This window comes from Numenius arquata, chromosome 1 (assembly GCF_964106895.1).
Source record: "Numenius arquata chromosome 1, bNumArq3.hap1.1, whole genome shotgun sequence".
In the NCBI taxonomy this organism is placed as follows: Eukaryota; Metazoa; Chordata; class Aves; order Charadriiformes; family Scolopacidae; genus Numenius; species Numenius arquata.
The window spans coordinates 82313100-82340725 of record NC_133576.1 but is presented as its reverse complement, the minus strand read 5'-3'; the positions used below and the strand labels follow the sequence as shown (position 1 = coordinate 82340725).

Here is a 27626-nt window from a genome sequence, read left to right as displayed (position 1 = left end):
TCAGTTGGCTGGGGCAAGGGTTTTCCAGTCTACACCTGAGGACCTAGAACCTGAGTCTGGTGCTGTCAGCCAGAAAGCCAGCAAAAGCATTCAAAAGTAGTTAATTTCAAAATCTTTACAGTTAGTTTCCTAAAACCTGATTGGGAGAGATAGTGGTAAATTAATCTTAATCAAAAGAAGTAGTGTTAATCCACATGAGCAATGGCTATACTAAAGTTAGAGCTGAGAAGGTGTAATGTCTGTAAACGAGTAAAGAGGAATACATGACAAGATTAGAGATCATCTCTAATCAATCATTTTTCACTGGGTCCTGGTGAAAAACTGGCAAAAGAATGGCAAGGGAAGAAGGACTTTTATATTGTTTTGCCACGTACAGCCGGTTTGTTTTTAAGGCTGATAGAACACAGCTGGATGTAGATCCAGAAGATGAATGTCTCTGGGTGTCTACTTAGTTTCACTTTGAACGTAGTCCCATTGAAGGTTTTCAGCAAGGCTATTAATTTACTGTGTTTAAGTTTCAGGCACCTGTTTGGGCTGTATTCTTGCATTGGGGTATTGATGTTGATATTAAATGATCACTGTGTTGCTGGAGAGGTTGTTGGAGACTAGACATGAACTGGAGGTTCTCTAAGCCAAACACCCTCAGCCATGAAAACTATCGTGTAGTTCTTCTTAATACAATGTTTTACATCTCTAGCGGTTTCTCTACATCAGAATAGTTTTGCTTTTTTGTCTCCACCTGCTGGTACCTGGCTGAGAGGCGTGTACATGAAATTAGGGGGTTAGAAATGCTTATGCTAAATGGGTACTTTACATCTTTTTAACTTAATGAAATCAGGTATTTGTAAAAACACTATGACATCATTTTATAACTCATGATTTTTATAAACTTGTACAGTTACTTGAACATTTTTATTTGTACAATAAAAGGTGGTGCTAAAATTATATATTTCTTTACAATCTCCAGTTTATTTTGGGAAAATGGTAGTGCAGCTAATGTGTTTTTGGAGGAAATGGCAGTAAATCAGTGAGAACTTTTGCTTTTAAAAAGGAATTAAAAATGTTTTTAGTACTAGTGTGGTTTTGTGTATTTTGCACATTTGGACTTGTGTGTTATACAGTGTCATAGCATTCAGTTTTTTTGCGTCCCTATGGCAAATGATGTGTATCTATTATAAGTTCTTTGCACTAAAAATCTGTAATAACTGTTCTAACTTCTTATGAGTACTCAAACTGCTGCTGTATTTATGTAATCTGCAAGTGAAATACATGATACTAAAACATACTTTCTCAGGGAAAAAGATCAAAAGACTTACCAGATATTTCAATATGTCAGTTGTTTATTGATTTTTTTTTTTTTTGCTTATTAGTTTTTCCTCTTCAAAGCACAGCGTATTTTTGTTTTCTGTTTCAGAAATGCTCTTTGAAAGCTAAAGAATTTGAATATGCATGGACTTTCTTTTGTATCTTAGTTTGGATCCTAATATATTAGAACTGTAAAAGAAACAGATGTTGAAATAGTGTAGATTAATAACTGTGCTGGGCAGATGACTTCAGTCTATTCAAGCCAGAACTGAGACAATTAGCGCTGCTGATACGATGCCCCTTATTACTTAAAGTTGTTGTAGGCAAGTATAAAAATACAGTGGCAGGGAAAAGTTCCCCAGTAATGATTTGCAGCTTGTCTTCCTGGGGACTGCAATGTATCAGTTAGCCACTTGTTTGCAGGTAACTAAGTGGAAAAAAAAAAAAAATCACCCTGTTTCCTTCTTCCCCCCCCCTTAATTCTATTTTGCAAATATATGAGGGAATTTGCAAGAGAAAAGAAATGTAAAAGTTTCCTTCTCGACTATAATCGTGGCTCTTCATCAGTCATCACTCTTCCTGCATTTTGTTCAAGAGGCTCTAATTGTCTGCATTTGGCAGGTTTAACACTTCCTGACAGAGAGGCTATTAAGGGGAAGTATTCTCGCATAACTGTCACAGGCAGGAACAAAGAACCTTCAAACTCAATGTGTGGAAACCACTAACATTCTTAAATGACCCTTTTCATGCATTTTATCCCTTTAAGCTAAAATTTGGAGGGTGCAGGGTCATGGAAAGCAGCAAGGTGTAATAAAACAGTAAACTGACTTTTTTTTTTGGGGGGGGGTGGGAGGGGAAGGTTTTTTGCTAGATTTATCTCTTGACTTAAAAACAATTGTTATTTGGAAAAATCTCATTAACAGATGTGACTGGAGCAAAAAGACTTAAAACTGATGTTGCTTTCAGGACTGCTTTGAACTTAACAAGCACCGATTTGTGGAGCAGACTAGCTAATGAAAGGAAATTAAATTTTCTGACAACTTCCCCTGCCAGCCCCCTTATTCTTCATGGGGCTGTTACTAGGTACTGAAGACTTTTAAAGAGGATTTTGTTTTATTATCGGACATAAATGAACCAGGTATGAACATTTCTTATGTATTTTTTTTTAAAGTTCTGACCTGGGTGCTTTTAAAACGGATTGCCTTGAAAGCTTTAAAAATATCAGGTTTCATTTTAATGTTCATAAGTCAGCCCCCATAGTTTCAGACACACTTAGCAGCTGGTGGTTTCCAGACATTACTGCCTTCCATACAAATGTTTTAGTGCATGTCATGGAATAGTATAAATATTAGCAAATTTGGATGGAATTTTCAAACTTAACCTGTGCCACTGTAATTGAACCCTTTTTCTTTCAAGTATTGTGTAATAGAAATATATTATCATCAACAGAAGAAACCAGAATTAACTACTGCGTGATAGAACGTTTAGTTATTAAAAAGTAAGCAATTCAAGTATTTTGTTTCTTATCCTCTGGGTTTCCTAGTACTTTATTTCTGTACCAAGCTGTAGTGGTATGAGTCAGCTGAAGCAATAGGTGGCATCAACAAAAGAATTTTGCTAATTTGTAATGTGCGGACTCTTAAATGGAAACAATTACGTGAATCTTCTAATTTCAGATACAGTTTAAAATTATGGTTTTAAGGCTTATTCCGTCTTTAGAATGAAAAACTTACAAAAGTGAAATACTCTTGTTGTTTCTTCAGTAGACAAAAAAAAGTCGTTTTTAAAGAAGTTCTGCAAGTTTTCTGAACCTGAATCACTCCCAAACAATAGAGAATCAACTCCCCCTACTGACAGCAACCAGGAAAACACAAGAAAAACCTGTGAGGACAGAAACAAGCTGGCAGGGGACAAACTTTAACGATCTGATTTACGGTCCATTATTGATTGTAAACTTCTAAATTCTAGCATTAAATTCCTACAACTGCAGAAAATCATTTTGCGATCCTGGTTGTGTTTCCTGTCAGCTGATTCCTCGTTGCTTTGAGTTTCTCAGCGTACTAATGATGAGGTAGAATTTACATTCCACTTATGGTATTAATTTTACATTCCTCTGGCTGAAAAGGGTCAGAAGGTTGTAAAATCAAACATTAAATGAATCAGAGGAGACAGTAGTGCAATATATGACTGCCCTCAGGACATAGTGCAATGGCTGATGGGATTAACGTTGGGTCTCATTTCCTGCTTTTACAGGATGCAGATGAAGCTGTCAGAATTGCAAGGGAAATTGGTAAGTTCTTAAATTAGCTATGGTGGGATTTGTGTGCCTCTCAGCAGACATGGTTGACTAAATTGAATGTGTAATAAGTAATCCCTATAGAACAAATAATGTTTTAATAGTTTTTAAGTTCCCTGTTGCCTATAGGGCTGGAAGAATCTAGGCATTAATGCCCTTTCTCTTAAATCATCACATTTTAGCTTTACCAACTGGACTTTACAGAACAAGTGCAGCTGTCATTTGTGGAACACATGTAATGCACAGTAATGAGTAGCTCACTAAAGGAATTATTTCAAAGTATATCTGCAATTGGCCATGATAGTCAGAAGTTAGGTGTGGCACGTTTCTCTTTATACGGGGGCTGACACCAGTGACGTTATGATCTTCATTCTTCATCACTGTGTGGACTGCAATTAACTTGAATATCATCCAGACCACCAGCCTTTCTTCTGTGTTTTCTGGAATAAAGTCACTGTTCAGCTTCTAAATATCTTACAGAATGGTGAAAAGAGCAACCAGCAAACTGTCTGGGACTCGTTTTGATGAAGGTTAAGTGTAATATGTGTTTAATGAGTTTTGGCTTTTATTTACTAAAGCTTAATATTAGGGAAAATATTTAACCATATGCTTGAAATTACACATGTTCTTAAATGCTTTCTAGAAGAAGAATCTAATGCAGTAATAGATTTTTCTTGGGTGATTTTTTTTTTTTTTTTGCATTTTCATTTTGAGACAGTAGCCATGAGAAGCTATTTAGGTTAATCACAGGTACATAATTCAAAGGATGTATCTACGTTTGAAACTTCTCTTACTGATTTAGGCATACAAATACATCTCACCTATGTATACTTCTCACCAGTGCCTTATGTTCCAAACAGAAATTGGGTCTTGTTCTGCTACATATGACTTCATCAGTGTAACCCCTTTCCACCTTGAGGTTAAGTTGGGGTTCTTACCCTGCACTAGTTCACTGCTCTGACACCACTCAGCATAGGCTTGGCTGGCTTTTAGGCACGATTGAAGTCAGCGTTTCTGTTGGTCAGCCTTTATGTCCCTGTTGGGAAATCAAGTGATTACTGGTCACTGGGAGCAGAAACAAAAGGAAGAGCTTGTCAACCAAATTGGAACATTCAGAGGAGAACTGGAAGCAAAATTGGTTTTAGCCCTTAAAGGCAAACATAGTATTATGTCTTTACTTTAGTTCAGTTTAATTTCATTTTATTAGTGTTTCTTACTCTTGTTTTGTAAAGATTTTCTCCAAGTATTTTTAAAGCAGTTTTGACTAATGTAAGTGGAAGGCATTCAGTGGCTTCCTAGATACCTAGATAAAATGTATTCTTGCTTAATATTCTTCTGAGTTCTCCTGGTGTTCTGTCGACTTGTTCCAGTCTTTGATATCAGTAGCACTTTGGATGTCATTGTATCAAGGCAATCTTAAATCTGTAGATATTATAGTCAATTAGAGACAGCTGGGTAGTGCTTTATCTAGATGGAAAATTCTTAAACCATTGTGATACAAAAAAGGTTTGTACTGTGATGCCACATAACGAAAGAAAAATGTCCTTGCTAGCTTTTCCCCATGAATGTTTCAACCAATTGATCAGTTTGGTTAAGCCTCTGTCTATCATAACCACTTATCTGAATAAAACCCAATGATTTTTAATTTCAAATGATTTTAAATAGGATGAAATTAAAGTCTCTTATGTATATAATGCATTTGTCCTTGTATATAAGGCTTTTGATATGCAATTGAATACTTTCAGATTATTTTTAATTTCACTTATCCAGAGCCTCAGTTTTCCAAGAATGCTTAAGTAATTATTTAAAAAAAATATCACTGTGAGTCAGCACTTAAAACGAAAATATTGTGTGATGTTCTCTTGCTGCCTGCTTTTTTTTTTCCTGCTTCTCCCTGCTATGCCCTGGCCAAAGATCCACTAGTAGTGGAATATGGCACTTGAGGGTTGAGACACCTGTTTCAGTGACTATTATTTATGGATTCAAATTTTCTAAGTATGGGAATAAAACCTGCCTTGTGCCCCTCATTTGAGTTGTGCTCTCCGAAGTTCTCAAGAGAGGACATGACAGAGGAATTGGGCTAAATCAGGAACTGGAAGAAGTTCAGGCACAAGTTGCTGTATAGGCTCCTTTCTATAGTCTGTCTTCTCTATTTGTCTCTGTGGGCTGTTCTTCTCTCGTGATTGTTTCTGTAGTGCTTAATCACGTTGGCTCTCTTCCCATGCTACTTTTAAGGCTGCAAGTTGTACATTAAGATTTCTGAAGCATTGATAAAACTGTAGATAATCTTCAGTTTGAAAGAATTTAACAACTATGAAGTGCTGGCAGTTAAAATAAATGAAAGTCTATACAAAACTAAATAGGTGAGAAACATGGTTTTGTCATGTTTCATTTGACATGGGATTAATTAGTACTAGCTTTTCAATAATGGATATGGAAAAGAATCTGGTATTGCCACATGCGCTATTGCTTAAACTGATATTACACAATGCATTCTTTGGTCTACTACCTGCAACTTTATAAAAATGGTTAAATGACGTCTAAAATCATGGTGCCAAAAGGTGGGAACTAATAATAACTGTGGGACACCAGAAGTTCATTTACTACTTTTACCATTCCGATTCTCAGAACAGTAACCACCCTGGAAACAAAGGAGTCCTAACTTAATAGTACCTATTTAACAGCAGAAGTTTGCTTGATGATCTTCAAATTTGACAGCTTCTTATCTTCCTGCCTTCTAAGATCTTTTTAGACCCATCCTTCAGATGCATTACGAGACTGTAAAACTGTAGAACAAGAGTAGTTTTTATTATTACATGCAATTTTAATTTCATGGTAAACAGTGTCTAATTTAAGGCAAGGGTTGAAAACCTAACAGGTACTAAAAATATGCCTGCTTTGCGAGACTCTTCATTGCTGTTGTCGTGAGTCCTTATAAATACTATTAGAAATTGTTTGCATGCTTCTTCCTTCCCACAACTAATTCAACCAATCCACGTGAACGTATTTCAGTGATTTTGATTGCTAATGACTGAATAGTGCAAAAGTGGTTAGGAGAATGATGAGTAACGCATCCTGATCTCAGCATCCTGTACTCAATATGTGTGCAAAACTTAGATTCTGCAAAGCCTTCCTTCTCTGAGCACACATCAGTCTTTGGTATGGGCCAAAGAACTGCTGTTTAGCTTAGTTCAGTGCTCCAGAGAAGCAAATATTGTGTAAAGGCATGTTGGAGCAAAAGTTCAAGTTGCCTTATTTTCAGGGGACTGGCTACTCGTCATCCTAACTTGCAGAGGTCTGTTGCAAAGAATTTTTCCTTCTCAACCTATAAAGCTGTTTGTATTTTTTCAAAACAGGCCTTATTTCAATTTAAATTTTTTTTTTAATTACGTTATGGCTCTCTGGAATCTTTAACTACCTTGCATACAAGTGTGGTTGACGTAATCAGTATATATAAAAGGGGAGGAAGGGGAAGCAAAGTGTTGTACATTTGGTGAGCAACACCAGTAACCCATGTATCCTGTCTGATAGTTTAACCATGTAAGTTGTAATATATGAACTTTTATATTCTGTAGCATTTAAAGATTCAGCAAGGCTCACTGCCAACGTGTCTATTTTGCTGTTGAAATAAAAGAACAGTAAATTAGGACTAGACTGCTTGCAGAATTAAAATCAGCAAGCCATTCAAGAGACTCATATTGTTAGACTGAAATTGTTAGCATAATTGATGATGATTTTTTTCAAGCATGTATAATACTGAATAAAATAGATTAGGTGATGGAAATTGCCATAGTTGAGTTGGCCATAATAGGGCTTAAAACAATGCTTATTTCAGAATTTCAGACTTGCAGCCTCTTGAGTTGGAGAGAGTCTCCAGCTGGTGATAGTGTTGCCAGAGGTGTAAGTTCACTAGTGTTACCCAGTTATATCTCATTTCTTGCATGAAAATCATGTGGTTTTTCCTTTATTTCAAGATAGCCAGTGACTCGTCTGGGAGACTGGCAGTTGCCAGGGATCTGGAAAAGCAGCTACAGCATAGATAAATTGTACTTACGTAGATATTTCATATACTGCATTTCGTGAAAATGAATTGAACTTCACTACAGGCAATCTAGGGTTATTTTGTGCATGCCCTTTTGTCTCTGGGATTGTAGAGGCCTTGAAAATATTTAGTATAGTTCTGGATCAAACCCATTGTTACTCTGTGTCTTATCCCATACTCCTCTGTGGGCAGCATCAGTCATAGGAAAACGTAAGAGATGCTCTAGCAAGCTTATTTGCATGGCTCTGTTTCGTCTTACCCTTATACCTAGTAACGAGTTTACTGTAGACTCTAAAGCACGAAGATTTATAGCCTTTTGGTCATCCTTGCCTAGAGGAACTTGATTTGTGCTCTACATATGCTTACCTATTGCCTTTCTGCAGCTTTCAGCCACATTGAGTGCTCTGTAGCATGGAGTTCCACAGTGTAATAACGTGTTACGTTGGAAACTATTTTACTGAATTTTGCTGATTCTTTGTTAGCTTAATGTTCTCTTGTACTGTTGCTGCTTTCCTACCTTCCAGTCAATGCTACCCTGTTTCTTATGCTCCTATCATGCCTCTTCTTTTTGTGTCCACTCCAGTCTTTTTAAGCAAAAGGTTTTCCAGATCTTGCTGGTTTTAATTATCTTCTCCTAAACCTCCTTTCAGTCAAATTACTTTAGGAAGGAGGTGGGTGTACTGTATCACTGTCACTTGGCAGAACAACAGTAGATCTACATTCCAGAAAGAAACTGTAAACATTAGTTACACATATGATAGCAGACTTGGCCATTTCTATTGGGAACCATATTCAAATGTCCCTTTCTGTCCCTAAATCAAAGCCTTTTATGGAATGTATCTTCAATTTGCAAGGACTGATGGACTTGTCTTGCCAGACTATCTCAGCTGGTCTGATATTTGGCTTAATCTTCTGCTTTTCATTAAACATGCTGGAGACCAAAGGCTAGAAGAATTTTCTACTGTCCTAGAAATGTCAAAAACTTTATAATCAGACCCTTAATTCTCAAATTTCTGCACATTCATGTGGGAGGAAGGTGAAGTTCACTGATATGAATAAGAAATTGTTTTAAGAAGTTGCTTTGAATTAAAATACTATACTACAAGACAATCATTACTAAATCTGCTTTTAAACTGCATACTTTGTTACTGTACTCTTCTAGCTTTCTGAAAACTGAGGTCCTGATTCATACCCGTATTAAGGTATCTTGTTCCGAGAGTAAAATATTACCAGTTATGCACAATGCTGTCAGATTTAGGCTGCTTGTTTTTTCTTGCTACTTGTCAGTTTGGGGAAAATCCTTTTTTATTGTTAAAAAAAAAAGTGTATTAATCTGTTTTCTGTGATATAGTATTACATAATATCTGAGCAGCACAGCTCTTTTGAGGTGCTCTGTTACTTAAAATGTACTGCACCAGAAGTGTTGTTAAGATACAGGTTTGCTTACTGAATCTCTTGTCTAATACTTTTTGAAGATTTCCTGCTTATTTTGCTAGTAATCTTTTTAATAATTTTATCAGAGCTATAGCTTATTTCAGCAGTAACAAAGGAACAAAATTTAGTTTCTAAAGAAATGTGAGCTTAAAAAGGTCAAATGCCTTTATTCATAAATCACTTTGTTACTTGGGAATAATTCATTCAGTGCTTTTTTTTTTTTTCTTTGGTGTAAATGAAATGGAGAAGGCAACCTTTCTTGGCTTCAGAAATCACTGCACTGACAGCTAAGTCTTGAAAAGAAAAACCTCTCCTCTCCTTCCAAACAAAGTGTTTTAATAAACGAAGTTATTGTCTATTCGCATTATTGGACATGTGGTCAGTTGTCATGTTCCTCTGACCAACTGAACAAAGTTTGAACTTCTGTCTAATTGTTCCCCGCTGTTAGGCTACCCTGTCATGATCAAGGCCTCAGCAGGTGGTGGTGGGAAAGGCATGAGAATCGCTTGGGATGATGAAGAGACCAGGTGAGATGCTGTCCAAAAACTTGCCTTGATGAATGCTGCAGTTACTAAAGTCCCATTAAGCCACTGTGAGCTGACAGTTGAGCAGATATGAAATGTTAAACAGAGAAATTGGATATTATTTGGTTTTCTCCCTTTTATATAGCGAGCGGTATACTTTGGGAGTTTGTACGTGTCAATTTAAAATTAATTTTTGCATAAACTTTACAAAAACACGGTCCATTAATTTGAGTAAAAAAACATTAGAACTGCCTTTAGTCCAATGATAGTAAATGTAGACTGTAAATAACATTTGCTGTATGCCTTTCAGAATGCTGATGTATTAATTGTCTGTGTGCTAGGTAGAATACTTATTGGCCCTGATTCTCAAACATTAATGTGTGGCATTAGTTCTGTTAAAGTTGATGAGACTGAATATTTATGTGTGGAAACACATACGGTGTTTCCAGAATGTGCTCTAATAAATTACATACTTCTGTGTCTAAAATATTTCTGAGCAAACTATTGTGCTTTTGCCTGTTTGAAACAATGTTTGTTTAAACACAGACATTTTCATGTCTCTTGTCTGAATCCTGAACACTTCAAGATGCTTTGTTACTGATTTGATAAATTTTACAATCCATTCTCTGTTGATATTCTGGCAGTGAGGAGCCTGGTTTCCACCCCATGTGCCACGGATGTTACAGAAAAATGTGTTTTGGGATTTTTTAGACCTGTAACAAAAAGCCTTTTTGGTCAAAAGTTAGGTAACCTTTTAAATGTTTTCCTTTCCACATGGAGAGAGCAGCACATGCTGAAATGAGCTCAAAGTACAACTCGAACTTTCATTAATTTAATTTAGTCACCTGCAAGATTTCCCTCTCATATTTTTGTGTTCGCTGTTACATTTTTGTTTGTCAAAACCTAAACACTGGAAAAAAGAGCAACGAATGGCTAGCAGTTAAATTTTAGATTTAAAGAAAACATGAGGTGGTGTGTTTTGTGTTTTTTTTTTTTTTTGTACCATGCTACCTCTAGCCCATATATATTAAAATCTAAATAGGAAAATAAGGTTTTGTGCATTAGAATGAAGATCTAGAATAACCTGCTTTCTTACAAGGATGCTTTGTTCCCACTGCTTTAGAATCCAAAATTGATGCCTTGATCTCGTTCAGGCAGAAATTGCATCTGCTGGACTTGAAAGGAAGGCATTCATTTCTTGTTTTGCTCAGAAAGGAGCAAAGGAGCTTGATTAAAGTAACTGTTTAAAAATCAAAAGCTGGATCTAAAATAATGATTGCTAATTTGTTTTGGAGAAAAGTTGTAGTTATTGTTTAGAAAGTCACCTGATAGAGCTGGTTTGTATCAGCAGAAGCCAGCCAGAGATACTATTTTTGTACATTTGCATGCAAAATTAATTTAGTGATATTATTTGACCCGCTGATACTAGTTTGAGGTGGTTGCCTTGTTTGTGGAAAGCCTTTGAAATACCATTCAATTCCTTATTTGCCAGTGGTGCTCTTCTAATAGTCCTTTTTGGTAGTTATGCAGGCCTTGTCTTTAAAGTATAATTTCGTAGAGTAATATCTAAAAAGTGCTAAAGAACACCTAGACTGAGTCACAGATCGACACTAGTTACTGATCCTATATCAAGGAGAAATGTGTATTTTAACATCTACAGGTAAGAAGCAATGAAGGCAAAATAAAATTCACAAAGTACTTGTTGCTGGAAGATAAAAATGAGATAAAGAACTGAAGATAGAAACAGATTTCCTTTGCAGTTACAGATGAAATAAAGCATTTGGGTTTCTCTTATAGTCTGTCTTGAAGAAATACCTGTGAGGTTGTAAAGGATTTGTTGCGCATTTTGCATTGTGTTATTGAACTAAGATTGTTCCTTTTTATGTGTCTGAAGAACATCAGACTGAGTGTTTTGAAGGTGACTCATTACTGACAAAACAATGTGTCTGATGGTTTTAACATCTCATGAAAAGTTGTTGACCTCATGTATTGTCTTGCTACATCCAAATCCATGTAATCCTAAAAATTGACTAATTTTCATCTGTTGGCAGACTCTGAGAACCCAGTATCTGAATGGCCTCTTGTATTTCAGGGTTCATAGATGGAAGATGAGTGTGCAGAATCATTGATAATATTTTCATTTGTAAACTTGCTTTGGCTTTGTCACGTGGGATTAATTCCAAATGCAATTTGGAAAAAAAAGCCTTATATAAACTAATTTTGTTAAAAACATACTTCTGGATTTTCAGGATAGTTGAGAATTTTCCTTGTCTCAACTGGCTATGCATAACATTGAAAGAAAGCTTAAATGTATTGTGTGGTGTGACATGGAAATAGCCATTGGAAATGGAAAAGACCTATGTGGATGACTTAACCGCTACTGTTACAGAATTGTTCACTGTGGTAACTCACTGGTGCTTCATTCTTCACATCTCTTAACTATCCCCAGGGATGAAATTTTTGTTAGATTCTCTAAATATTATGATACTATTCCAGCTACAGCTAAGATTTCTGTAACTTTCAGCTAGTTAATAACTTGCAGCTAGAATAGTTTCACCACTTAGAATTATTTTTTTTTCTTGAAATAGCTCTTCGTGTACATGTGACTGTGGACAGCGGCTATATTGCCCCTTGCCTCTTTATCTGAGTAGCGCTGCTGTTGTATTTCTTCAGCTATTAATCCCTCCTAACTCTCACTTCTGTTGCTTTTTTTTTTAAAAATGTTGGTATGGAATTTTGTGTACAGTTTAAGCCACTAAATCCTCATCTGAAATTAAAGTAACCCCATCTTCACTCTAATGTAATGCCTGGTCAGTTGTCTTGGTTTGGATAAGTTGAATTTAGGATGTGCTTTCCTCACATAATAGATACCCACTTGAAATTATAAGTACAATGAAGTGCAAATTTCTGAAGAGCAGTTTACATTGAATTCAGGTTTGTAGGTTCTTCATAGCCTGAGAAAGTTCTGCTGCTTTACGTATCTAAAAGTAATTGTCTTAGTTGTTGTGTTTTCAGCCAAATTTACCAAAACCAGACTGACAGATGCCCCTTCCTCCCCAACCCCTCAAAAGAGAGGAGAGGAAGAGATAAGGAGATTTAGAAGTTTAGAATGAACTAAACTACATTAATGAAGAATTAATACTAGAATCAAAAAGAAGAAAATAATGAAATAGATACAATATATACAAAAACATATCAAGCTCCCAAGATGACAATCACATCACCAGCAGGCACTGGGGAAGTCCCAGGCTGGACTGAGCGACAGATAGGAGCTGGGTTCCAGCTCTGGAGTCAGGAACACATGGATCAGGATCAAAGGCAGATGAACAGACAGAGTCCTCTTTGGACGTCAGCCATTGAAGAAAGAGAGTTGACCCTTTCCCTCAGCTTTTATACTGAGCATGGGGCAGATGGGATGGAATACCCCAGTTGGTCAGGTTTGGGTCACCTCTCCTGTCTGCTCCTCCCCACAGATGTGACCCTTCTACACTTTTCCGTTTCCGACCCTCTAATGGGGCAAATAGCGAAATTGGCTGACCTTGGTTGTTATAGCAATAAGTAAATGCCTCTCTGCATACCATTCCTTGGCATGGAGCAAAAACATTGGTCTTATCATTCTGAGAATGAGCCGTTTTCTCCACAATATGCCGTTAATTTCAGAGAGTTAGAAGAGGCCTAGCTAACATGTAAAATTACAGAACAGAAAATTGGTTCTGTTTTACTTCAAACTGGGACATTAGCGTAGCTGATCATCACAGCTCTGGTCTTATATGTGAAGAGCCTCTCCTTGCATCCCAGAGAGCCTGATCTGAAAGTGCTTTCCAAATATAAGCAACATGAAGTTCACTATGAAGTACAACAAAACATGACTAGGATAGGTGTTTGAATATCTAGAAATTTTCTGTATCATTCCCTCTTTGATTGTGGAGAAACATAAGGCTCTCTTGCTTTTAAGTAAGATTTTTTTCATGAGGAGGGACTCTTTATTAGGGAATGTAGTGATAGGACAAGGGGTAATGGTTTTAAATTGAAAGGGGAGATTTAGATTAGATATTAGAAATTCTTTGCTATGAGGGTGATGAGACACTGGAGGTTGCCCAGGGAAGCTGTGGATGTCCCATCCCTGGAAGTGTTCAAGGCCAGGCTGGATGGGGCTTTGAGCAACCTGGTCTAGTGGGAGGTGTCCCTGCCCATGGCAGGGGGGTTGGAACTCAATGATCTTTAAGGTCCCTTCCAACTGTAACCATTCTGTGATTCTATAACAACTTTACCTATAACTACTTCTTTAGGCTTTAAGGCTTCTGCTGGCAGCTCTGAAAAAGAATTCGAGGACCTTATCCTCTCCAAAGAACACATTTAAATTTTCAGGCAGAGATTGTAATAGATCTTTGCACACAAAGGTGCTTACTGACTTGTTGGTTCAGTATCAGAGGTCATCATACCAAAACTACTGGCCCTTGTTTTAAGCTCCATGGATTTGCAGCTAAAAATAAGTTTCTCTAGTTAGTAGTTTCAGCTGCAAACAGAACGTCGAAGTTGGAAATTATAACTGAATTATCTTCTAACAAGTCCTTTTTGAGAAATGTGGAGGCTTTGTGCTAATTTTGTCCTTTAACTTATAATAACAGGAAAATATAAATTGTCCCGTTGCTTAAATTTTTTTCTTGGTGCTTATGCCAAGGTAAGGAGAAGGAGTCAACTGGATGAGTGAAGAACAGTGTTTCCTACAAACTGTGTTTTTTTTTTTTTTTTAAAACACAGATTTCCATGCCAGCTACATGTGTAGACATGTAAAATGCTGTGACTAGATCATTTTATTTTTTTTTTTAAATTGAAGTCAAGCTGACGCAATGGATATTGTCTTTGTGTGTAAAATCAAAGAACTTTTGTGTATCTTTTGGTTACTTAACCTACCAGTCATGGTTGTAGGGAGATTCTATTGTACTAATGGTTAACAAGCATCTGTTTTTAACTAGATGGCCTTTCTAATTCTGGCCTTGACAAGAACAGACTATTTTCTTCTACTATTTCCTGATACTGCAAACTGAAATATTACATAATGACTGCCATTTTTTTATTAGTGTCTGGCTGCCTCCAAAGAAAGTGGTTGTTTTAATTAAAGCAGCAACGCTGATTTTAGAGCTGGAGGTAGAAAGTTGGCATCAGCTATCGCACTTCAGACAACCACTAAAAGCTTGTGGCAAGATCAGTAAATGCTTTTGTACAACTTATACTTCAGGGTGAATAAATGTAGGGAGGGGAGCCTTTGGAGACATCCTGTTCTTCCTCTTACGGAACCCTTCATGTTTGAAGGGACCTAGGGACATCCTCTCATCCAGCTTTGTCCTTGGAATAGGATCAGCACTGAATTTGAAGCTCGTTGCTTAGAGCTCTTCCCACTTGGATCTTGCATTGAGATTCTACAACCTCTCTAAACAGCCTGCCCCGTTTCTCAGTTCTTTCCAGTCGTTGTTTTCCTTGCATCCAGTTGGAAACTCCCCACTTCATTGTATGACCGCTGTCTCATTTTTTTGCTGTACACTGCAAGAAAGAGCTGGGCTCCATTGTCTTGGTAAAATTGTCTTTAAGTACTGGAAGGCTGCTATTGGATGTCCACTAAAACCTTGCTGTCTTCCAGGTTCAACAAGCCTGGTTGACTGTGCCAGTTCTGGTGCACCCTGACCGTCTTACTTGAGCGTAACAATACAGTACTAGGAGTGTCCAAAACTGGATGCAGTATTTCAAATGTGGTCTAACAGGTGCTGAGTAAAGGAGAATAATTGCTGCTGTTGGTTTGCTGGTGGTGCTGTGGTTGATACAGCCCACTATTCATTTAGCCTTCATCACTGTAAGGGTGCACTGTGCACTTGCATTGTAGCCTGTTACCTACCAGGACCTCCAAGGCATCTTAAGTAGCCAGTCAGTTCCACCCACTGTACTGTTGTAGGGAACAGGGGGGGTTAGGCTGCTCTAGGTAGAGGACTCTGCATTTGTTCATGTGGAAACTCAGAAGATGCTTGTGAGCTCGTTCCTCCAGACTGTCTAGGACTCTCTGAAATGCAGCCTTGCACTTGAGTATATTGATGACCCTGTTTTAGCGTGGTCTACAGACTGGTAGTGGTGCATTTCATGTCAATGATAAAGAGATTAAACTGGTTCTGGAATAATACGTTCATGAGGAGATTCCTTTGTATCGAATTCCGGGTAGAGGATGAGCTGCTAACTTTTAAGTCCAACAATCTAGCCAACTTTTCACCCATCTAGTTGTGCACCTGTGTAGACTGTAACATTCTACCTTGGAAACAGTGATGCTGTGGGAGACTATAAAGGGATTGCTAAATTTGAGGGAGATATCTACGTTCTCCTGTAATTCATAGGTGTAGTTATAAAAGACAAATAGATTGGTCAAGTGTGATACTATTGGTAAATTCAGTCTGTTCTCAGTCATTTTCTCATGTGTCTAGAAATAGCTTTCAGGATATCTCGCTCCATGACTCTTCCCCAGAATTAAAGTGAGATTAACCAATTTGTAGCGCTCCTCATTCTTTCATACTTTTCTCAAAGATGGGTACAATGTTTTTGTTTTCCAGTTATCAGAAGTCTCTCTTGACCTCCAAAGCCTTTCAAAGATGACAGAGCAGTCTCACTGACTTGTATGGGTTGATTTCTCAACAGATCCTTGATTCCATGTTCTTCTGTTACTGGTATAGGATGAGGCACATCAGCCTGAATGATTGTGTCTTGTCAAACATCAAGGCTTAATTAGGCTGCAGACAGCGTGTTGCTTGTGTGGTAAATTGTTCCTGGGCCCAGGCAGGGACACTGAGCTCAGGTTTCCCTGTCCCATGTTCCTCTGCACTTCTCTTCTGGGGATAGCGTGGGCAGGAAAGTTTTGGACTTGGTTGCACGTATCAGTGGAGCTGTGCTGTGTGGGGACCATCTTCCTTGCAGTGAGGCTCTGTAGGGCTGCTGCTTGGTGAAAGGGTAATGCTTCAAATGCAAATTCTCTTCTAGCCTAAACAGCTATTTTTTTAAAAAAAAAATTCTAAATATTCGTAAAGAGTCTTGGATTCATCTTCATTTGGTGAGGACAATCTCTCTTTAAGCAAGGTGAAGTGTGTTTATTGGTAATTTTTATTGCTAAGCAAATGCAACTACACACATCTGTAAGATACAAACAAGGTCAGAATACCTGACTGAGATAGTCATTCCTGTTATATATAATTTAAAAAAGATTTACAGATGTATGGATTAGATAATTGGGCACCTGACTTTTTTTTTTAACAAGTATTGCAGTTTAGATTTCTAATTAGCACATACTTCAATGAAGGAAAAATAGTCAATTGTGCATAAAACTGTCTGATAGAATGTTTACAAAAGGAAACAGAGCCTTTGATATAGGAGTTAAGATAGCTCTAAATCTGTTTCAGTAAACTCAAACACTGTGTATGTTTGTTACCTCACTTTAGTTTTTTTTGGACAGATCAGGTTGCATACAGAATCACAAATTTTGATGTCCCTTTTTTCTCTTTATTAAGTAATTCAATATCAAGTTAAATATTAATTTAGGAAAGACTGTACGTTGAATATAATCTCTCAAAATTATAGTATATATTATTCCACAATCTGGAAAGAAAGCGAAGAAATACTTTTAAACATATGCATCTTTGTACTGTAGATTTACCTATCTCATATTTCTATTGTCCAGGTTTTGTTTGTGGAATTGAACTATAATCAAGAGATGGAAAACATGGAAACTTCAACTCAATTGTGCCATAGTTCTTAATGGGGGCACAAATGTCAGGGCTGCTGTATTTCACAGAAATTTACCCCAAACTTTCCATATCTATTGACATAAATGGGACTACAAAGCCTGTAGAAAACTTCTGTGGAGCCTTTGGGTCCCTGCATTATGGTACATTTCACCCTGAGAAAGCTGTGCATGAAGTTGTTTGTTAGCTGTTATGCCCCATAGGAGTAATCTTTCTGCCATGAAAAATAAAACCAATGAATACAGTATGTTACAATCTTTACTTGTTTGAGTAATTACATACATAAAAGAAACAGAGGGAAATACATGGAGCGTGCGGTATAACAGTTATACTTTAATGCATGGAAAACTAGTAGTACAGCTGGTATGCTCTGTATAGTGAAGTTCTGCATCTTTAGGCTGTGACTGAATTTACAAGGTCTGCAATATTATATCTGCAGTTCTTTCATCTAATTCATGTGCAACTAACCTCTGCTATTCTTGAGTGTTGAGGGCTGTGTTCCTTAATCATGGTGAGCATCACCTTTACTTCCGTATAACGAGTACTTTGTAATTCATGGTTTTTAAAACTTGATTGCTTTATTACTTTTGCAGAAGAAAATGCCAACAAAGAAAATTAATTTATGAAACGCTGGAATTCTTTGTGCTTTAGAATGTAATTTTTTGTCTTTGTAAGAAAAAAAAGAAAAACGTGATACTTTGAAAGAATCAAATGCAAATGGTAAAACTTGGTTTTTGAACATGTGTGTTGATTGATGAAAACTGCCAGATGACTGAAATGAATACATGTTCCTTGTGTACTTTAGAACTTGACAACTTTTAATCTACAGATTATTCTTTTTGTTTTCATTATTTAAGGGAAGGCTTTAGGTTTTCATCTCAAGAAGCTGCTTCAAGTTTTGGTGATGATCGCTTACTGATAGAGAAGTTCATTGATAATCCTCGTCACATAGAAATCCAGGTTTGTATTATTATCATTATTTATTTAGTTAATAAGAGTTGAACTCCTACACTAATCAAAGTTCAAAACGTTTCAAACACACCACTAAAAAAGGCCTAGAGTCTTGTGTTTTCCTGCGTCTTGGGCCATTGCTCAAACTACATGGCTATCATGCATAATACAGCCTTCCTGTTTTTATTCTCTAGCCTTTCTTTAGCAGGAAGACAATGAACCATGCTCAATTCGTTGGGGGGGAAAAAAAAAAAAGAAAAGGTGGTAGGCATCTGTCCTGAGGACTGGAGCTTGAACTCTGGATCCTGATTGCAGTGCTTGAGTGCGGAAAGGATGTAGGAATTCCAGCACTGCTGTGCTTAATATTTGTCTTGCAAGCTCTAGGTGGTTTTGTCAGAATTTTGGATTCTGTTCTGAAGTATCTAATGCTTCTTGGGAACTCAGGAGGATTTGTGTCCTATTTAGGGTAGTTTGTGGTTTAAAATCAGGTGCATTCTCCTTAACTTCTGTATTATGACCATTTATATCTTTTATTAAGCCAGATGTGCTAATGCAAAACAGGACTTGTTTGTTTCAGACAGACTCTTTAACAAAGTTATGATTTTAAAATTTGTGATATGTTTGATCTTATGTAGGCAACTAAATTAACTAAATTGGGTTTGTCAATAGCCTTGAAATAATCTTTCCTGACAAGAAATCTATATGGCGTATGTCAGTTTCCTCAACAGAAATTTAATTAATTTTTGTCCAAATGCAAACTCTTTCTAAGTTGTGGCATGTTTTATTTTACAGTGAGAGCTTGAAATATTTTGACAGTAGCTCAATAGCTGAACGAACCAACAACAATAAATTTGATAGTGCGGAATGATTTGTAAGAGAAATATTTAACATTTTTTTACTCCGCCAGATATGTGCCCACTCAAACCTGATACTTCCTATGTTTTTGTTTATTTTAGATTTCCATATAAAACTTGTCTGTGCACAGGCTAACTTATTGCATATGTGAAATGAAGAAACAGTCTGTAAAAATGAAATCTAAACACCAACCTATTATTATTTGAAGGGTTACGGTAAGGTATATAGTGAACATTTAGTTTTAGTGTTGATCTTAGGTTACAAAAGAGGTCAGATTTTTAGAGCATCTTCCTATATTCTCTTGCCGTTGCTAATAACTTTTGGCTGCCTGTGTCTTTGTTTCTTTCTTTTTTGTATGCAAATTGGTACATCTTAATGATCTAGTCCTTTTGGTGCTTGCAGATTTGGGAGCTTCAGCAGCTTCTTATAGACTCTTTGATGACTAAAGTTGGATGAGATTGATTCCTCCATACTTTCATGAGTTGGGACTAGATTTTACATTTTTAGGTTTAAAAAAGATTACCTGAAAAAAATTAGGCAGTACTGTATTTAAGAACAGTTGAATAATTTCACCTAGATTAAACAAAATAGCTTTTGTCATTAATAATTTATAGTTTTATTTATAATAAGTGTACAATGAATGTTGTTTTCCTTAGACCAGCACTTTGATGGTACCTTTTAACAATATCATAGCATATCACTTTAACTTCATGTTCATAATCAGCTTTAGGACGTTGGCCTTGGTTAATTTTCAAACTGCTAAATATACAAACAATTGGAGACCAGATGCCAAATATTTATTAATTTAGCAGTAACTTTTAAATAGAACTCTTTTTACCATTCTCATATAGCTCCAAAGCATTGGTACTTGAAATTCTTAAATAAGAGGTTTCCTGTGTCTAGCTATAAAACAATCACTTTGTAAAACATGAGAAAAGACTAAAACAATTAACAGGAAAATAGAGTCCAAATAGACTTTATGCTTGAACTGATTTGAAGTCTTGATCTCCTGAAATATCTGATATAAAGGACCTGAGTTTAAAGTAAGAGTACCCGGAATGTCGAACTATTACTTGGCTTAATCCTACAGCTGGAAGTGGAATTTAGCTGCATCATGTAGGAGAGATTGCAATACAGTCTATTTAATTATTTTGGTATTTAGATGTGCATAGCATGTATTAATGTTGTAATCATCTAATGCCACAAAACAAGAAGTATACTTTTAGGAATATTTAGGAAAAAAAGCTGTAGCTGTGACATGAATTTTTAGTGACATGTATACTGGAATCTCGCATCACCTCAGAGGTAATGATTTCAACATTCTATAAATGTGTTCTGAAATATAATTGTTTTATGAAGTATCTTCTTTAGTTTCTGATAATGAAAACAGTGGACACAAAATGAAAATAAAAGCCTAACCCCAGATGTTGTTTGCCTTATTCTGTTTATAATTATGTTTTCATAGTGAATCTTCATGCTTGTCTCTTAGAGCTGTATTAGCTGATAATGGATAAAAGTTTATTTTAAGATCCAGATTTCTTGTATCCTACTTAATTTCTGCAATGTCGTGAAGGGACACCAAGTCACTTTCCATCATTTACCAGCAGTCCCGGCAAACCGGGGAGGTTTGTCAGTCAGCTGACTGACATCTAGCAAATGTGACACCCATCCACAAGAATGGATGGATAGATGATCTGGGGAACTACAGGCCTGTCAGTCTGACCTCGGTGCCTGGGAAGGTCATGCAACAGATCATCCTTTATGCCATTATGCAGAGCATGAAGGACAACCAGGCTATCAGGCCCAGCCAGCACGGGTTCATGAGGGGCGGGTCCTGCTTGACAAACCTGATCTCCTTCTATGACAAAGTGACCTGCTTGGTGGATGAGGGAAAGGCTGTGGATGTTGTTTACCTGGACTTTAGTAAGGCCTTTGATACAGTTTCCCACAGCATTCTCCTGGAGAAACTGGTTGCCCATGGCTTGGGTGGGAGTACTCTTTGCTTGGTTAAAAACTGGCTGGAGGGCTGGGCCCAGAGAGTGGTGGTGAATGGAGTTAAATCCAATTGGTGGCCAGTCATGAGTGGTGTCACCCAGGGCTCGGTATTGGGTCCAGTCGTCTTTAATATCTTTATCAGTGATCTGGACCAGGCAATCGAGCGCACCCTCAGTAGGTTTGCAGATGACACCAAGTTAGGTGGGAGTGTCAACCAGCTTGAGGGTAGAAAGGCTTTGCAGAGGGATCTGGACAAGCTGGATCGATGGGCTGAGGCCAATGGGATGAGGTTCAACAAGGCCAAGTGCCGGGTCCTGCACTTGGGTCACAACAACCCCATGCAGCGTTACAGGCTTGGGGAAGAATGGCGTGGTGGAAGAGGACCTGGAGGTGTTGGTCGACTGTCGGCTGAACATGAGCCAGGTTGCCAAGAAGGCCAACAGTATCCTGGCCTGTATCAGAAATACTGTGGCCAGTAGGACTAGGGAAGTGATTATCCCCCTGTACTCGGCCCTTGTTAGGCCCCACTTCAAATACTGTGTTCAGTTTTGGGTCCCTCAGTACAAAAAAAGACATTGAGGTTCTGGAGTGGGTCCAGAGAAGGGCAATGAAGCTGGTGAGGGATCTGGAGAACAAGTCTTATGAGGAGAGGCTGAGGGAGCTGGGGTTGTTTAGCCTGAAGAAAAGGAGGCTGAGGGGAGACCTGAAAGGAGGTTGTAGAGTGGCAGGGGTTGGTCTCTTCTCCCAAGAAACAGGTGATAGGACAAGAGGAAACAGCCTCAAGTTGTGCCAGATGAGATTTAGGATGGATTTTAGGAAAAATTTTTACCCTGAAAGGGTTATTAAGCGTTGGAACAGGCTGCCCAGGGATGTGTTCGAGTCACCATCCATGAAGGTATTTAAAAGATGGGTAGACGTGGTGCTTAGAGATATGGTTTAGTGATGTTCTTTGTCAGTGTTAGGTTGATGGTTGGACTAGATGATCTGAAAGGTCCCTTCCAGTCTAGGCGAGTCTATGATTCTATGAAAATTTTTTCTAGTTGATTTGAAAAGTATTTTATTTTCCCCTTAAGAAAATAGAGAAGCAAAGCACAGGCACTAATTTTTTTTGAAATATTAGAAGCTTTTTGGTTTGTTTGGTTTTGTGAGGCTGAATTCTGTGGAAAGTTGTAGGCTTTGTGGCAATGAAACAGAAGTGCTCACAATGAGTCATTCTACTTGCAGGACAGTGATTTTTCCATCTGAGTACTGTGCTATGCCCTAGAGGTACTGTTTTCAACAACAAAAAAAATCTTTTCTCCTCCCAAATGAGTTTCTGTAGAGCTTCCATGATGTTTAGTTGTGGATTGGATGAATTAAGACTCTGTTAGGAAGTTGCTTTACACGCTGTTAGGGTTTGTTTTTTTTTTACTGGTGCTGAGGTGCCTGTTACAGAATCTTGCAGTTGGCTGGAGTACCCTGGTGCTGCCACTGCTAAACCTCCCCCTGGGCCGGGAGGGGGGTTCTGGGACACGTTGTAGTTTAGGAACTCCCAAAGTTATTGATCTTGTAGAACTCTTTGGAGGGGACTTTTTTCCCCAGCAGAAAGCTCCATAAATTTATGGGAGCACAACAGAATTTCTGAGGAAAAGATACATCTGATCCTACAGGGTGCGGAGTGCTCTGGGTCTGGTGCTGCACAGTGCATGCAGGTTGTCTTCATGAGATCAGTGCCTCCTTTTCAGTCACATCTACCCAGATTATTCACGCATCAGCAAAATTGGTGTCATAGATGCAGGAATTCATCTTGCTTAGTGCCATACTCTCTCTGTGGTGCTGAAAGGAATAATAAATAATACAGATTCGTTGTCCCAAATGTGAGTAGATACGGTTGAGTTCACGCAGTTTGAGGAAGATTGTCTCCTTTTTTTATCTTGTTGATTTTCAGTGTAGAACTGCACCATTAAAGAATGAAGCATGAATATTGGCACAGGTTCCCACAGATCAGAGCAGAAAGATAGATGGAAAAAAAATGGATTAGATGGAAAATTTTATAAGGAAGAAAGGGAGCAGGTGTGGTCTGCAATGAAAGAAATTGTTCCAAGAATAAGTGTAGAGCATAACATTGAAAGATTGGAAGAAGTCTACTTGAATCCTCGAAACCAGTATCCTGCTCTTGGAAATGGCTGCACTGTACAGTTAATTTCATAAAGGGTTAGAGTTCCTTTTCTTACTTTTCCTTCCAGTTTGGAGTTGCAGAATCAATTGAATTCTATTATGCCAAATCTGTGGGTTTTTTTCTAACATGTGCTTTAGGTAGTTGGATCTTGGTACTTAACTGTATGTTTAACTCTTCCATGAACTGAAGCTGCATCCAAGAACTGTAGTTGACACCTGATTTTTAAGAAATTCCCTGAAATGACTGCTTTAATTTCCATTGAAAGCACTGAGGAAGTAGTGAATTTTAGTCTCTGTAATAAAAGATTGCAAAGTTTCTGAAGATTTTTCTTTTTCATTAAACACAGAGTGCTGTGGTTTGCCTACTAAGAAAGCCCCAATAGCCATTTTTTCTGAAAACGCTTGTGTGTAATTCAGTAACAAAATTTGGCATTCTTTGAGATTTTTTTTCTCCTTCATTGACACAAGATATCGCTTAACAATATACTTTTGAGTAATTAAATTATGCAATACAATTTTAAATGCTTGAAAAAGTTTTAATCTTAGTACAGTCTTTTGATTTCTGAACTTCTGGGAGCCTCTCACAAATTTTGAAGTGACTGGTTTTTTTTGCCACGTATAGACTCTATATAGAGAGACTTTTTAAAATAATGCTGTTCAGAATTTGAAGGAGCATTCAATTATTATTTCATACACAATTAATTTTCTACACTAGCATTTTTTCCCAACCTTTTTTTCTAGATTGGAAAAAAATTATTTTTAAATTAAATGGAATGCTCCATCATAGTATGTATGCATACATCTGTTTGTTAATAGCTGCATGTTGTTGTTTCAGGTTTTGGCAGATAAACATGGTAATGCCTTGTGGTTGAATGAAAGAGAGTGCTCCATTCAAAGGAGAAACCAAAAAGTTGTGGAGGAAGCTCCGAGGTATGTATACTGGACTCTTGATGCAGCTTCCTAGTTACTGAAAGCACTTTTGGAAAGCTGCTAGTTTTATTTATTGTACAAATGCAAGGAAATTTTATTCTATTAAACCTTTATTTTCTTTGTAGTTTTTAAGTTACAGTCATTTGACTGTAATGTAATTCTGAAGTTGTACCTGAGGTGTTTTGATCTTGCTTCATGATGTCTTTCCGTAAGAATAAAAGAGGTGTTGTGGTGGTAGTTTTTTTCATGATCTTGTATAATATGGATGTGGATTTTACCAATCAAATGTATAGTATGTGAGACGGTTTTCTTAATATATCTGAGGTTATTTCTTTTTTTGCCATTCAACTTCCGGATTTGAGAGTAAAATATAGAATATTCATTTTACTACATATACAGATATTTGACTACTTTATAGTAACTGTGAGAATGACAGGTAATACTGTTTATTTCTATTTGAAATGGAGCATGAAGTATGAAATACTCTGTGCCACTTTTAGTACCATTTGTGGTAGTGAACTGTAGATGTAGTTGTCCAAGTACTAAATTATCTTAATCCCACTGATTTCAAATAGAGCTGAAATTCATTGCCACTCTGCAAGGTATGGTCTTGCTGTGTTTTCTGTTACATGGCATTCATCAGACAATATGTGTAGAAAAAAGGTCAGAAGGAAGTTCTGATTTCAGAAAATCGGCCATAGATACATCACTTACTATGGGAATTCCCAGTGTAATGTGTTCTCCAGCTGGGATGGGTTTGCCATTATTATAGCACAGAACTATGTGGTGCAACAATTTAGGATGTGAGGAAAAGCACGTCATTCAAATGATGTTTATTTAGAGGCAGCATGTAAATTAATATTGGATCATAATTGTGAGACTGGCACTGTTATGACCTACATTTTAAATTAAAACCAAACTTTAAGCAACAAACCCACTAATAAATAATTAAATAGCACTTGCTGCTTTCTGGTACCGCTTGTGGTTTTGTCAGAAGGCTTATGCCTAATGATCTTACTATGCTTTTGTTTGTGAAATGTGAAGTCTTCAGGTTCCAATAGAATGTGTGTGTGTGCATATATGTATACCTAAGCACTTAAGAGAGTCTTTTGCTTCAGGAGTACAGGTAAGGCACTGCCTGCCACTACTGCCTTCTCATTCTCCATGCCTATGGTCAATTAAAAGGAGTGATATGTCTTTCTCTCACCAGCCAACTGTGATCAGAGTGTTTTCTTTCATCAGAAATACCAGCCTTTTAACTTTCTTGGGCTTCTCTGTTGGAGTTGCCAGTAAGTTTTCTCATCCCCTTCTATAACTCTACAAAAGAGTGTAGGCGAGTCAATAGCTTCCAAAATTTGGCGTGAAAACTCTTCTTCCTTTTTGTTGAATGTTTTAGACTCTGCCAAACTTTTACTGACAGCTTTGGAAGCCTTATCTGCCTTGCAGCCACTTGCAGTTGGCTGCAGAATCCATTTATTTACAAAGGGTTACAAGACTGTTGCGGATAAGCAGGGCATTAACTTCTGTGAGATACTACAGAGACCCTACAGCCTGAAGTTAGCCCTTCTTGTGAATGTTGTTCCAGTTAATCTCATTGATTAGTGATTCCTGGAAACACCTTTTCTCATGCAGCTGGGTGGAGGAAATAGGTAGTCCTTTTTTTCTCCTATTTTAAATGGTAGCTGCTATTAAAAGCTCAGAGATAAGAAAAACAAAAGCTTCAACCTATTTCATGAAGGCCAGGAGATAGGGATGCTATAGGCTAAAATATTTCTCTTGTACACTTTAGGGCTTTTGACTCTGGCTGCTTCTTGAGCTTCTCTTGTTTTACTTTTTCCTATGATGAATTTCTCCTAAGTATCTAGTTTAAAAGACTGATTGTTGAGGGCCTTTTGGCTTTGAGAATAATCTCTACGATTTTCTTACAGCTAAGTCTGCAGCTTTTGAACTTACGGGATCATTTTGTGTTTGAATCTCCAGTTTTTCTAGGGAAGTTCAGTCTCTCTTTTGAGGAGAGAAGGCTCTTTGGTTCACACCCTGATGAGGTTACGGTATTCAAGGGGAGCCCTGGTGTTCCCGGTGGCCAATCCCCCTGCCCCCCAGTTTCAAATAAGAGACCAACAAACTTTGCTTATACTCTTTTAATGTAGTCAGTTGTCCTACTATGTCTGTTCTGGGAAGCGCAGACAATAAGACACATCTGATCATCACCAGTTTTTTAGTTAGTGTTGGGCAAAGTTAGCGCTACACAAAATTTCCAGTGATTTACAGTAATTTTCTTTGCTTCTAGCTTCATACCTCTCTGGAAGATGCTAAACCACCCCAGTTCCCTCAGCCGCTTCTCATAAGACCTAGCTCTCCAGACACTTCACCAGCTTCATTGCCCTTCTCTGAACATGCTTTAGCTCTTTTTTGTAGTGAGGGGCTCAAAACTGAACACAATATTCGAGATACGATCTCTATCATACCTCAAAATGCTGAACTTCAGGACAGTGGGTGTTAAACCTTCTCTACATTTTCAGACCTATCCTGGACAAGTAATGATGGAAGAGCACCCTGCCATTGTATTTTGTACTGGCATGTAAGATCCATATTGGCATCCACAGTGAGCAAGTTCTTAGACCTTGCTATCTGCCTGTTTTGTTGTCTCTACTTTTATCCAGTGATTCCACATCCTTTCGGTTAATCCTTAGCATCCAGTACTTTCAGAATAAGGTGACTCTTCAGACAGTTTGTCAACAATTTTTCAAAATTTCCCCGAGTTTCATCTTGGGCAGGAAATAATTTGTTTATTATGTTGGGGTTTTTTCCTAGCTGCATACATTCAGAGTTGAGATTGCCTGGTCTGTCTGAGATATTAGTTTTGTGGTGTCTTTTTAAACTAAAAGATACTCTTTCAGTTTCAGTTCAAAAGACAAAAATGTCTTTTTCTGCTTGTGACAGAAAGATCTAAGAGGCAGGAGATTTAAAAGGGAGACTGTTTTACCAGTAAGCGACTGCATTAGAATGCAAGTGAAACAGTTAAACTATTTTTGTGACCTTTTTTGCATGCTCCATTGTTAGCTTCTCTCAGGAATGTTTCTGTCCTTGGAAGGTGCACGGACAGCAACTTCTTTCACTTTCTCCAAGCACTAAGCTCTCTCTGAAAGATTTCAGTATGATGTCAAGTACTTCAGGATCAGATTCCAGGTTATCTGCCAGGGTGCTACGTGAAGCCACTAACAATTTGATTGAATGTGTATAGGCCAGAACTTAGCAAAAAGGTACGTTATTAAACTAGACCACGTACAAGTTCTCTGTAGACTTGTGCTGCCTTGTATGCATGTCAGGCTCCACGCTTCCTATTGCTCTGTCTAGAAATCCTT

The 27626-nt window shown here is 37.6% G+C and overlaps 1 protein-coding gene across 1 annotated transcript in view; it reads left to right on the top strand.

The window, feature by feature from the left end:
• The window catches only part of PCCA (propionyl-CoA carboxylase subunit alpha), a 292639-nt gene that overhangs the window by 85658 nt on the left and 179355 nt on the right, over positions 1 to 27626 (top strand). Inside the window, exons 8-11 of the mRNA XM_074156847.1 lie at positions 3559 to 3595; positions 9526 to 9604; positions 18231 to 18333; positions 24167 to 24261. Coding sequence (XP_074012948.1) covers positions 3559 to 3595; positions 9526 to 9604; positions 18231 to 18333; positions 24167 to 24261 — 314 coding nt within the window. The remainder of the gene's footprint in view (positions 1 to 3558; positions 3596 to 9525; positions 9605 to 18230; positions 18334 to 24166; positions 24262 to 27626) is intronic.